The sequence below is a fragment of the Filicampus tigris genome, chromosome 20 (genome assembly GCF_054856515.1).
Source record: "Filicampus tigris isolate MCC_2025a chromosome 20, RoL_Ftig_1.0, whole genome shotgun sequence".
Classification (NCBI taxonomy): domain Eukaryota; kingdom Metazoa; phylum Chordata; class Actinopteri; order Syngnathiformes; family Syngnathidae; genus Filicampus; species Filicampus tigris.
In genome coordinates, this window is record NC_141236.1 from 1926954 (window position 1) to 1940648 (window position 13695).

Here is a 13695-nt window from a genome sequence, read left to right on the forward strand (position 1 = left end):
TGCAGACAAAGTGTAGACCACGAGATGGCGACTGTAGCGTACGATTTATTTTCTTTCATTTTATTTTGACTTTAGTGAGCCACTTTAAAGACAGGTTTCTGTGTGTGCTCATGCCTGTCTCAAATTCCATTTATAAATGCAATCATTCATGATTGTGAATTCCTTTTCCGATTTTTTTTTTTGGGGGGGGGTTTAAAGTAGGAAATATGTGCATGTTTTTTTCCTCTTAGTTGCTAATTAGTACTGTACTGTACTGTAAGAATTATCGGTTAAAAACGTCATGAGTGGCATTGCAATACAAAACTAACAATCAAAACAATAATTAGAATTGCGAACTTGCGCTAAGATAATGTTCGACAACACTTCCTGCCTTTAAGACCTAATTCGGGTAAAAGTACAATATAGGCGCGAATCTCAAGCGGGGGAATTTTACGAGACTTCCGCCGTCAAGTCGTGTGCGTTCGAGGCGACGCTGGCTTGTTTCTAATTTTAATTCTAATTGCAGACATTAGTATTGTTATCACCAGGTGTACAGTTTGAAGTTGGACATGAAATCGATGACTATCTAAGGGATACAGTTACTCGACATAAAGGTGGGATGACTTGTTTTGGTTTCACACTGCAGACGCAAACTACTTAAATGAATCAAATACACCGTGCATAACGCTGCATATGGCATCACAAATTCATGGCTAAGAAGTAGGGGTGCGTTTCATTGTAGTTTCCATTTACTTTTGGCATTTCACACTTCACTGCTAACAGTTGGTGTTTTCTATTTGGTACAAACCCATGCTTATGAATGACCATTGACATTTGCCCCGTCTGTCTCTCCAGGTGGATCTTTATTCAATATGTCGATAAATGCAGAACAGGAGGCTCTGATTAGTCAGATGTTCGAAGCCTACATTACAGAGTATCATCATGGTGACATTATCAAGCTAATTGCAGCCTCCAGCGACGACAGTCATCAGCCTGTTGTTATCAATGCAATGACATTGTTTGAAGCCAATATGGAGGTGATTATAACAGGACTAAAATATAAATATTCAGAACCTAGTGCACATGCAGATATCATATCTGTATTTCGATTAGAGGTGTCAAAATGGATCACTTAATCAATCATCATACTAATCATTTGATAACAAAAAATTGTCTGATTTCTGTAGTCCTTCATGAATGCAGACTGATTATTTTTGTGTTAAATCAAAGGAGGACATTTGCATCTGATATTACTTTAGAAAACAGTGATAAACTTTTGTCTCGATTTTTCTGACATGTTACGGACCAATCCCAGTAACTGAAATCAATTTATGGAAACAATAATAGTCAGTTTAACCTATTATTAAATAATCGTTATATGATGTCATAGTATGACTAACCTGTTATCGACTTGGAGTTGAACCTGAAGCACAGAACCGTAGCCATTAACATGAATCACTACCCCAAAAGTAGCTCACAGTCTCAAAAATGCTGGTGGGTACATTGCTCCATCTGGTCTGATCTTGCTTATTTATTATTTATTTTGTTTGTTTGTTTAAACCTTAAACAATACCAAATAAACCAGCTTTTGTTAACCAAATAATCGGTTAACAAATGGTAATGGATGGGGGGGGCAATGCAATACATTTTACTGCAAAATAAATTATCAGATTATTTGATTAATCAATATAATAATGGATTAAAAAATATTCAATAGTGACAATAGCAATTCCCAACCATTGGCAAGCTATTATTATTAATAATAGCTATTGTGCTTAGTAGTTTGCATAAAGTTCTTGTACAGGAATACACAGTTAAGAATGCTCAAACAAAAGGCAAAAAATGGCACACTGAATAAATATAATTACAATGAGGTTCCTCAACTGGCAATACCTGTAAACTCATTGCATAATTGGATATATTTGTATTGAATGTTGTGTATATTTCTTTATGTATTTGTGTGTTACTTGCCCACAGATTGGTGACTATTTCAACGCCTATCCCAATGATGTCCTGACAATATTTGACAAGGTTTTGCACAAAACAGCTATTGAGGTGTCAAAGAATGCCTCTGTTCAGCATTTGGATGGACTGTGCCCTAAAGAGTCGAGAATGACAAACACCCTCCACGCACGTATCACAGGTGAGATTTCCAAATGTGTGTGATGGTCTCATGTCCAACCATCTTATCTTAGCTTAGCCCCATCGAGTTGTGGGGGCCAGTACTTCTGTGAATATACTATTGTGGAACTTCCTCAAGTAAGTTTCCTTCAATTAGGCTCAGCTAAATAATCATCAAACCTGCGTGATCAAACCTGATCTCAAAAGACAGCAGAAATGTATGCAATGTCTTTTTTATTCACGCAAATGTTTATTTAACTTAAATCCCTCATGCAGAATAAATTAGAACAAAGTATAAGTGTGAATGGGCCTATGTAAAAATCATACATGTATTTCCTCTTACATTATTATCAGAAAGAGGACAAACTGCAAGAACTGTTATTATCTCTTTTATTTATCCAGGTCTACCAGTTTGTCCAGAGCTCACAAGAGACACCATTCCCCGGTCCAGAGATGTTGGGCATTTCTTGTCCGTCACTGGGACTGTCATACGCACCAGTATTGCCAAGGTAATGACATAATAAGACTTGATGTGCAGTTTTCTACATATAGCTGAAGTTAAACCATTTACCTGTAATTATAAACTTACCAAACAGACTGCCCCATGTGATCAGATAAATTATTTGTCTGCAGACATAACGCAGAGGTCGACTGGTTAGCTAGTCCACCTCACAGTTCAGAGGTCATGGGTTCGATCCCGGCCCAGGCCTACCTGTGTGGAGTTTGCATGTTCTCCCCGTGCCTGTGTGGGTTTCCTCCGGGTACTCCGGTTTCCTCCCACATTCCAAAAACATGCATGGTAAGTTGATTGGACACTCTAAATTGCCCCTAGGTGTGATTGTGAGTGTAAATGTTTGTTTGTCTCTGTGTGCCCTGCGATTGGCTGGCAACCAGTTCAGGGTGTACACCGAATACAGCTGGAATAGGCTCCAGCACGCCCGCGACCCTTGTGAGGATGAGCGTTATGGATAATGAATGAATGAATGAACATAACGCAGAGAGCATATGACCTATTATGCAAAGCCATTCCTGTGTAGATGGTGCTTTCTGGAACCATAATCAATTATTGGCTAAGCGGGTGACAGTGAACCCTTAGCTAAAGGGCCAAGATCCTATTTGAACCAACCACATGTGTATCCATAGGTGTTATTTGATGTCTATTTTTGATTGGAGTTAAATCAATCAGTGCATAACTCCTCCCACTTCTAGGTCCTGGAGTACGGGCGTGATTACATGTGCGCCAAGTGTCGTCATGTTTTCGTGCTGCAAGCAGACTTTGAGCAGTTCTATTCCTTTGTCCCACCGTTGGCCTGCCCCAATCCCGATGGCTGTAACTCATGCAAGTTCAGATGTCTGTCTGGAGGGTCTGAGCCTACTGCTTGCAGGGATTACCAGGAGATCAAAATACAAGAGCAAGTAAGGTCAATGACGTATTTTAATGCCATCGAATTGCTCAATGAATTATTTCAATCACCATCCACATCGCAGGTGCAGAGGTTGTCAGTGGGCAGCATTCCCCGTTCTATGGTTGTGGTTCTGGAGGATGATCTTGTAGACATGTGTAAATCAGGTAGGAAGACAAAATTTGAATTAGCAAATCAATTAAATGCTTGTGTAATTCAACGTCAATGTTGATTCTGAATGTTTGCTGTTAATGTTATACATTAACGGCTACATTATGCCGCCGTCTCTGTGTGACCTATATCTTTGCTTTGGGATCAATAAAGACTTTCTTATCTTATCTTATCTTATCTTATCTTATGTGCCTCCATTACTCCACTAGTCTAAACAGGGCATTTTGATTACAATTGTGTTTGTGGAATATGAGTTAAAGACTAAGTCAACCCAAACATTTTTTTTTTCAAGAATATGTTCTATGCAGGCCGACTAGTTGAAACAAGGCAATATGATAAATAGGAAATATGAGTTAAGCAGTAAAATCCATCTGTTTTTAGCCATATCAGAGGGTGGCCATTTTGTCTCTTCGTTCGACTGAAAATGACATCACAACTGCTTAGGGCTCAGATAACGACCAATTACAGCTCATCTCTTTTCTGAAGCTGAGCTATGCTTGGCCGTTATCTGAGCCCTGAGGGTTTGTGATGCCATTTTCAGTCCACAGAAGTGACAAAATTGCAGTCCAATGAGGTGGCTTAAAGCGGGTGGATTTTGTTGCTTAACTCATATTCCACAAACACAATATTAATCAGAATGCTGTGTTTCAACTAGTTGGCCTGCATAGAACATATTCTTAAAAAAAAAGTTTGGGTTGAATTCCGCTTTAAGAATCAACATTTTTTATCCATCTCAGGGGGGGCGTCCATTTTGTCACTTGCTGTGGACTGAAAATGACAACACAGTTGCTCAGGACTCACGTAACAACCAAAAATGGCTCACCTGTTTTCTGAAGCTGAGCTGTGACTGGTTGTCAGCCCTGAGCAACTGTGATGACAAAATGGCCGCCCCCTGAGATAACAACAGGTGGATTTTGCTGCTTAATTAAGTTTAGTTTATTATTTAAATTGGCTTCCCAGGAGATGATGTGACTGTTTATGGAGTGATGTGCCAGCGCTGGAAACCCTTTTATGATGGTTCTCGCTGCGATGTGGAGCTGGTTCTCAAAGCCAACAACATAGAAGTCAACAACCAGCAGGGTGCTGCTTCTTTACTTATCGAAGATGTTCAAAAGGAATTCAAAGAATTCTGGGAACACTACAAATGCGATCCAATAGCTGGTGAGAATTCTACCCACTTCCAATGTTAAATTCTGTCTGAACATTTTTATTCTCTCTCCATAATCTGTAGGCAGGAACCAGATCTTGTTGAGCCTGTGCCCTCAAGTGTTTGGCATGTATGTGATTAAACTGGCCGTTGCCATGGTGTTAGCTGGAGGGGTGCAGAGAATAGATTCTTCTGGAACCAAGACCAGGGGTATTTATCCTGTTTTAATCTTTCAATCTAAAGTATATGTAAAGTTAAAACACAACTCATGGCAACTGAAAATTACCATTAATCACCGATCAGTGCTCAATATGCTTTTCAATTTGCAATTTCATAGTTCAATTGTCACAGTGTATTCTTTCAATGGAAAGAGAGGTAAACCAAAAGACAGCCTATCAGGCCAATGAGGGACAAATTTAAAATGTTGATGTGTATTACTGGACTGTAGTTGATTGGCATCTCACTGTGAAGTATGTTTTTCTCTTAAGGTGAATGTCACATGTTGCTCGTTGGTGACCCCGGTACAGGCAAGTCTCAGTTTTTAAAATATGCAGCCAAGATGATGCCCCGCTCTGTGCTCACTGCTGGGATTGGTTCAACAAGTGCAGGTATGTACAGCATGTGCCCCTGCAACGCAACCATTTAGCCTAACACGAATAACAACTGGAAATTAAATGTTCTCTGAACCTTTTGATTCAATTGTGGGGATATATGTAAAAAAAAAAGAAAAAAAAATCATATTCACCAGTAGGCTACAGGCCACTGTTAATTTGAACCATGGCATATTGTTAAAAATAAATGTTCACTGAACTTTTAGATTTATTATTAAATGAGGCAGACACAAATGTTGTGTATTTCTGTGAAAAATATCCTAATTTCCACCTTTACTTAAATTGTTGGCCCTCGCTAGCTGTCAACTTTTCTTTTTTTAATTCATTGTCGCCATTTTGGAAACTGTCCGGCAAGGGTCGCACATGGTTTCGGAGTTGGACGGAGTGCTGCTGCCCTCTTGTGTGTAAATGTGAAATTGCCTGGTGAAATTTGACCGCGGGCTGCATTTGGCCACCATACATCGGACTTAAGACATGTCCGATGTGCAGTATCCGATCTGTTACTTTGTATATCCACTCAATTTATGTAGGACTGACAGTTGCAGCAGTGAAGGATGGAGGTGATTGGCATCTGGAGGCAGGAGCCCTGGTACTCTCAGATGGTGGTTTATGCTGCATTGATGAATTCAACAGCATCAAGGAACACGACCGCATCAGCATCCATGAAGCTATGGAGCAACAGTCCATTAGTGTGGCCAAGGCGGGGTAAGGATATTCATTTCAAGAGTCTTCTATACAAAAAAACAGTACGACCAAAATGTGAGTACAGATAAAGGCTGTTTTGATCTTGTGCAGACAGCACTCAAAGCTTGTGTTGTTACTAAGAGGCTATGATTCTTCGATATTGTTTTTCCTCTCCATAGTATGGTCTGTAAGCTGAACACTCGTACCACTATTCTGGCAGCTACCAATCCAAAAAGCCAGTATGACCCAAACGAATCACTGTCCGTCAATATCGCACTGGCAAGTCCTTTGCTAAGTCGCTTTGACCTGGTTCTGGTTCTGCTGGACAACAGAAATACAGAATGGGACCGCATCATCTCCTCTTTCATTCTGGAAGATAGAGGTAGGAAGAAGAATGTGAAATTCTAATTCCTAAAAAAAAATAAAAATCTGTTTTATAAATTTATGTACAGTATTTTTAATATCATAAGTTGCAGTATTTTATTTTTCTTAGTTTGGCACCTCTACTCAGGTGCGACTTGTATATATTAAAATTAGAGCTCCGTCTCTTCGCTTGTTGTCGTGAGAGGTGACAGCAAACTAACGACGTACGTCACATATTAGTTGCTATGACTACTTCTGTTTCTTCATCTTCCATTTACTTCTTCTACTTTGCATTGGCGGTTGGCAAATACTTTTGGTGCATTACCGCCACTGTCTTTAGTGTGCGGCATCCGCCACAAGAATGATTAATTATTTACAGCACCAAAAGGCGCAACAAGCGGCAGCTATTCTACCTTTGGCCACAATGCCTTGCAGGATTCTAGTTAAGGCAAGTCCTTTTAAACTGAAAAGGAAAAACTTTTCCATAGTTAGAAGCAGAAGTTTTGAATCCAATCTAACCCGTTCCCTGCTGTCAGTACGATTAGGGAACAGGAATTTTTGGGCGCGAGTCTGAGCGCCACTGTTCTGGCCCTTGGTTTTTGTAAAATAAATTCCGATCAAAAATGCGACTTATACTTCTTATACTTAAAAAATATGGTACCCAATGAGAGTAATTCCAATACTGTACTTTATTGACAGTCCTCTCAGGGCTGAATTAGTATTTGTTTGTCCGCCGATAACTAATATTTTAAAATGCAGGTTGAAATTGAAATATTGATTATTTACTGAATGACATTGTTAGATGGTACCGATGATTGAAATGATGATAGTGATTATGATTCATTGTTTTGTCCAACTTTATACAGTAATACCATCACTATCCACAAGATTTCAGCAAAATGCCTCAAATTCAATAATTGCAAGAAAACCGCTATCGATTACGTAGTAATCTAGTAAAGTAAGAAATAGACGAGACACCAAACAGAACCCCTGCTCATGAGGAGGACTGCATCTGCTCTGGATACCCTGATTACATTTTAAATTCCATATTTTGGCATGATGAAAGTGTTACGATTCAACCCCATTCTTTGTTCTTAGGGCTGCCCCCTGAGTGCTCCACCCTATGGTCCATGGAGAAAATGAAGGCTTATTTCTGTGTTATAAAGCGTTTGCAGCCACAGGTTTCGACGGAGGCCAACTCCATCTTATCAAGGTACTATCAGCTGCAAAGACAGAGTGAAGGCCGCAATGCTGCACGCACAACCATCCGCATGCTGGAGAGTCTCAGCAGACTGGCTGAAGGTCAGGATGTCATTTTGAAAGTTATTCAGAACGTAGCAGGATTTTTTTTAGTTTGTTCAATTTAAACTCCGTTGATTACCATTTTTAATATGAACTGAGGAGGCGCGTGAGTTTAAGAACTGTGATTAGCAATACTCAACACTGAACACTGTTTTCAATCCATACAGCCCATGCTAGACTCATGTACAGAGAGACTGTCACTATAGAGGATGCTGTTATGGCCGTCTCTGTAATGGAGTGTTCCATGCAGGTACTTCAAATAATCCGCTACAGTATTTCCCCCCTTTTTCTACTCTATCTGTAAAATGTTCTTTCAAGTGATTACAGTGTATTTTGTGGAGACGCTACATACACTCATTTGAAACTTCACTAGGTACACATGCACAAAGCCATTCGATACAGGAATTGTTTAAAAATACTTATGTGCAGATGATACCGGCCAATTTAACAGATATTTTTGGGCTAGATGGTATATCAAGTACTGACACTAGTCTGTGCTAGCCTTTGAGCATGTGAGACAATGCTAAAGAGTTTCCCATTCCGGAAGACACCTGAGCTAATGATAAAAGATCTTTGCTTGATTTTGTTTTTTTTTTATTACCAAACAAAAATTGTAACGTTTTCTGCATTCTTTTAGGGTGGTGGTTTGCTTGGAAGTGTTAATGCAGTGCTTACTTCATTCCCTGATGACCCTGGTCAGCAGTATCGGACACAGTGTCAGGTACTGTTAGGAGGCCTGAAGCTGCCCGTTTTACTTCAGAAGGAGATGGACAGATTGGCCAGGTGGGTAAATGTGGATTGAACAAAGAAGTGGGCGTGGCTGTCTCAGTTAGCCTTGTCTCTGACCAGTCACGAAGGGTCTTGCATTGCCATCACAACAAGGGTTTACTCGTTTTTCTTTCCAGCATTTTTATATGAAACGAGAAGTCTACCCCAAAATTTTCTATGCAGGCCCACTAGTCGAAATACAGCAATCTGATTAATATTGCGTTTGTTGACAAAAGTGACAAAATGGCTGCCCCCTGAGATGTCTAAAAAGGGATGCATTTTGCTGCTTAACAAACACAATATTCATCGGAATGCCGTGTTTCAACTAGTAGGCCTGCTGGGAACATATTCTTGAAAAAAAATATGTTTGGGTTGATTTCCACTTTAAGTTTGATTAAAATTTGATTTTATAAGCAATTTATTGAAAAAAATGCTCTGTGTAGCCAGAGCCGTAGAATCTACAGTCTGTATAAAAAGTGGTCTTATCAGTCCCTTTGTGAAGCAGCGCCCCTCCAAAATATTTCAATAGTATCACTAGAACTTAATCCCAAACATCATACTTGATAGAATTACCAAAATTAAATAATGTATTTTTTTCCACAAGGCTTGGGAGCAACAGCGCCGAGGCTTCCGGCTCTGAGCAGCCACCTGATCCCCTCCATCATAATTTGGGAGAAACGGACTCTATCGCTGAAACACAATCTGACGCACCAAAGGCCTGCATGAGTGGTGCTGAGCAGGAAAGTGGTTTGGATTGGTTTTACTCCATCACGCCTTCTCGATCATCAGATGAAATCGCCTCTCCGTTAGCCACTTCAACTCAATGTGACAGCAATCAAAAAACACACTCCAATGTGACCGCGAACAATTGTAATTTAAATACTGACCTGGCCGTCGCCGTTACCTCCGAGGAAGGTGGAATGATCGGTGACAAATACCCTGAAGCTCAAAAGAATACACATTCGTCTGACAGACACACACAGCCTTCAGAGAGTGCGATTCAGAGAGTCTCAAAAAATCTAAGAGAGAGAAGAATCAAGGAGCTTCAGCGTAAACTCCAGCAAGATGACAAAGGAGGGATTGGACTTGGAGAAAGTGAAATCACTATTGCAAGTAAAGAAGTCACTGTTTCAGATACCACTTCCGATATTGATGTGGATACCAGAATTCAGAGTAAACAACCGTGTCACAAAGCAACTAAAACCAATAGCGCTGTGCTCCAGGACAACATTGTAGCTCCAGATGAAAATATTCCTTTCAAGTTTTCAGACTTTACATTTAAACCGAAGAAGATGAGACCCTTAATCAACGACAGCATCAATTCGAGTGTGAGTGCACCTGAATCCAGCCTAAACAGCAGAAATTGTAAAAACACAGCAGGTCGAAACATACAACAGAAAAGTGACAGCTATGATAAGGCCAGTAGTGCACTTACAGAGGACAAAGGTAGAAAAATTAAAAAACATGAAAAGCACCCAAGTTTCGAAGGTGGAAGCGCGAAAAACCAATTGCGTTGTGTCAGCAACGAAGCCACTTTGTGTTTTCCACCAGAAAAGCTTGATGAGGAAAAAACACCACGAGCACAAACCGGCGGCCGAAAAAAACAAGATGACATAGGGAGCCAAAATATTGACAGGAGTAAAGAATGTTTTACACCTTTAAGACCAACTTCAAGCCCTACAAAATCAACAGTCACCCCCTCAACTCTAGCTAAACTTTCAAGATTCTCTTTCGCCGGCACAACTGAACCCAGACCCACACCACAGACAGACCTGGAAAAGAATAATCAAATGGAAAACAGTCCATGTGAAAGAGATTGTGTCGAATTAGTGAGGACTGATTTCGACAAAGCAGCTGAAGAAAGACATAAAAGAATGAAAACCAAGCGAGAGGTCAAAGAGCATCCAGCTATTTTGGAACAAGGCCCAACGACATGCGCTAGAACGATGTCCAATTCGAGTTTAAAACTAACAGAACCTACTCATGCTGGAAGACATGGTGTAAAAATGTTTAAAGACAGAGCCGCAGTATTTCAATATTCTGGCCCAATGAAGAGAAAGTGTTTTGAATTGGGCATTCCAACAAGTGCTCCATGCGGCTCGAAAGGTGTGCTCGTCAACACATCTCTCTTTGGCTTTGGCGAGTTAAATGATGACATTCTTGACACTGACTGGGACAAAGAAGTAGCAAAGAAAGCCAAAATGTGATACAGTATTAATGGTAGCAGCACCTCTCTGAAGTGAAGAAAAAAAAGAACATTACCATTTTTTTTTGCAAGTCATTCCATAGATGGTCACTAGATGGAAACCTTGATCTACTGTAAATCCTCAGAGATGCCGTCTTGCTGTTCTACACGATCTGTGTTGCTCAGACTATTTCACTCGTCTTCTGGTATATTCTTTGCTTGCCTGTCTTCGTTTCTATTTTTGTACCTGTCTGTGGATGTATTGCTAATTTACTGATACTGTAATCTACCATTTAAATATTTTTCAAATGATTGCACAAAGGCTGGTTCTCCTGATTAATCAGAGTCGGTGAAAAGTATTTTATACCCATGTGGGTTACACACGTTATACAGTATGTGACCTCAGTAAAACAAAGGTGTTGGTCATCTGCTGATGTGCAGGTGTAAGCTAGAGACTGCAAGTTGGTAAACAGTTCAGGGGACACGTTCACATAAAGAGTATAGAATCAACTTTATTCTAAGATATAAATTGCCATACTCCTATGCCTGTGTTTGTTTGGATCAAATGATTACTGTGGTTAAGGGGAAGTCAACCCACAAAAATTCTTTGCGATATGTTCTCTGCACCTTCATTAGTCTAAACATGGCATTCTGTTTAATACTGCATTTGTGTAGTGTGAAAGTTAAGCAGCAAAATCCACCTGTTTTTGTCCTCAGGGGGCGGCCATTTTGCCACTTGCAGTCGACTGAAAATGACATCACAGTTGCTCAGGTAACAGCCAATCATGGCTCACATGTTTTCTGAAGTGGAGCCTTAATTGGTCGTAATTGTGATGTCATTTTCAGTCGACAGAAGTGACAAAACGGCCGAAGTCAACCCAAACACATTTTTTTCAAGAATATGTTCCCAGCAGACCCACGGGTTGTATTCTGATTAATATTGTGTTTGTGGAATATGAGTTAAGTAGCAAAATCCACCCCGTTCAGAAAACAGGTCAGCCGTGATTGGTCGTTACATGAGCCTTGAGCAGTTGTCATGTCATTTTCAGTAGACAGAAGTAATGGCTAAAAACGTGTGGATTCATTTTTATTCCACAAACACAGTATTTATCAGAATTCCTTGTTTCAACTAGTGGGTTTGCATAGAACATATTAGTGGAAAAAAAAGTTTGGGTCGACTTCCCCTTCAATTCAAGTATTAGCAGTATCTTGAGATAGATCTTTATTCCTCCTATAAATGTGCAACATAATGCTTGTCTTGTATTTTTCAGTCAAATACCTGATTTAAGTGTTTACAGTAGACAGAAATGGTGAATTTGAAAGTAATGTTTGGACCATCACTGCAAAGCAATGTTGACAGTGCTGGGCTAATTCGATTTGGATAGTAGTGTTACATCAAAAGCCGTCAGACGCTCCTTTAAAATGGCAGTAATTAGGGCTTTCTTTAACACAAGGGAGATTATGGAGTGGGATTAAGAGTACAGTATATTGCAGACACTAATGTGACTGAGTGAAATTTAATTTCAAACTGGGCACTTTATAGCAGAACTGTTGATAGTAATTAATCATTTTTTTAATATAAGGGTTTGTCTTTCTCTACTTGATGTACTCATATCCCAATTTCATATATCGTCGCTGTCCTGTGAAAAACACGTATCTCCAATTTTGGAAACTTTTTTAAATTTCACTTTAATACGATCTTTGTAACGCAGAAACATGATTCAGGTGAAAATAAGAAAATGGAAAAAAAATGGAGATAAGTGTTTTTCACATGACAGTGACGATATGCAACATTTCCCAGAGTATTTCGTAGGTCACAGGCTACTGCATTTTGCCAGGGTTTGCTTGACTTAATTGCCAGCTGTCTGGGTTTACATTACATGGACAATTTAACGCAAACGATTTCTAGTATTCCCTCAAGTGACGAAGTAAGTGCATTGCATTTCTCACACATGCTGTAGTCATGATGATTGCACTATGTTCACTAAATTTGTCTCCTTCAGGTAACCATAGCAAAAAAAATGGTGCGAAACATGGCAGCCCCCTATGTAATATAATTGGAGATTACTTCATCTATGATTTCATATGTATATGTATATATATATGTCTATGTATATATATATATGTGTATATATGTATATATGTGTATATATGTATGTATGTGTGTATATGTATGTATGTGTATATATGTATATATGTGTGTATTTATGTATGTATGTGTATATATATGTATATATGTGTGTATTTATGTATGTATGTGTATATATGTGTGTATTTATGTATGTATGTGTATATATGTGTATATTTATGTATGTATGTGTATATATATGTGTATATATATGTATGTATGTATATATATATATGTGGCGGCACGGTGGTCGACTGGTTAGCACGTCCGCCTCACAGTTCAGAGGTCGTGGGTTCGATCCCGGCCCCGGCCTCCCTGTGTGGAGTTTGCATGTTCTCCCCGTGCCCGCTTGGGTTTTCTCCGGGTACTCCGGTTTCCTCCCACATTCCAAAAACATGCATGGTAAGTTGATTGGACTGTCTAAATTGCCCCTAGGTGTGATTGTGAGTGCGGATGTTTGTCTCTGTGTGCCCTGCGATTGGCTGGCAACCAATTCAGGGTGTCCCGCGCCCACTGCCCAAAGACAGCTGGGATAGGCTCCAGCACGTCCCGCGAGCCTTGTGAGGATAAGCGGTATAGATAATGGATGGAGATATATATATATATATATATGTATATATGTAACAAGGCATTCTGATGTATGTATGTGTATGTATATATATATATATATGTATGTATGTGTATGTATATATATATATATGTGTGTATATACATATGTGTATATATATATATATGTATATGTACACACATCCCTCCATTATCCAAACCGCTTATCCTCACAAGGGTTGCAGGCGTGCTGGAGCCTCTCAGCTCATCTCAGCTGTCTTCGGGCT

At 39.6% G+C, this 13695-nt stretch overlaps 1 protein-coding gene across 2 annotated transcripts; it reads left to right on the plus strand.

Moving 5' to 3' along the window:
* The first annotated feature begins 211 nt into the window (after positions 1-211).
* mcm9 (minichromosome maintenance 9 homologous recombination repair factor) lies at positions 212-11055 on the plus strand. 2 transcript variants are annotated; one of them, XM_086018313.1, is made up of 15 exons: positions 214-593; positions 835-1016; positions 1957-2122; positions 2503-2609; positions 3310-3516; positions 3589-3670; positions 4635-4835; positions 4906-5031; positions 5310-5429; positions 5963-6137; positions 6296-6498; positions 7578-7781; positions 7949-8031; positions 8419-8564; positions 9154-11055. In XM_086018313.1, the coding sequence occupies exons 2-15, from the start codon at positions 852-854 to the stop codon at positions 10754-10756; spliced, it is 3588 nt and encodes a 1195-aa protein (XP_085874439.1). In that variant the 5' UTR covers positions 214-593; positions 835-851; the 3' UTR covers positions 10757-11055. The 2 variants fall into 2 exon arrangements, with proteins under 2 accessions (XP_085874440.1, XP_085874439.1); XM_086018314.1 differs by lacking the exon at positions 835-1016 and having other exon boundaries at positions 212-593.
* Positions 11056-13695: the final 2640 nt, after the last annotated feature.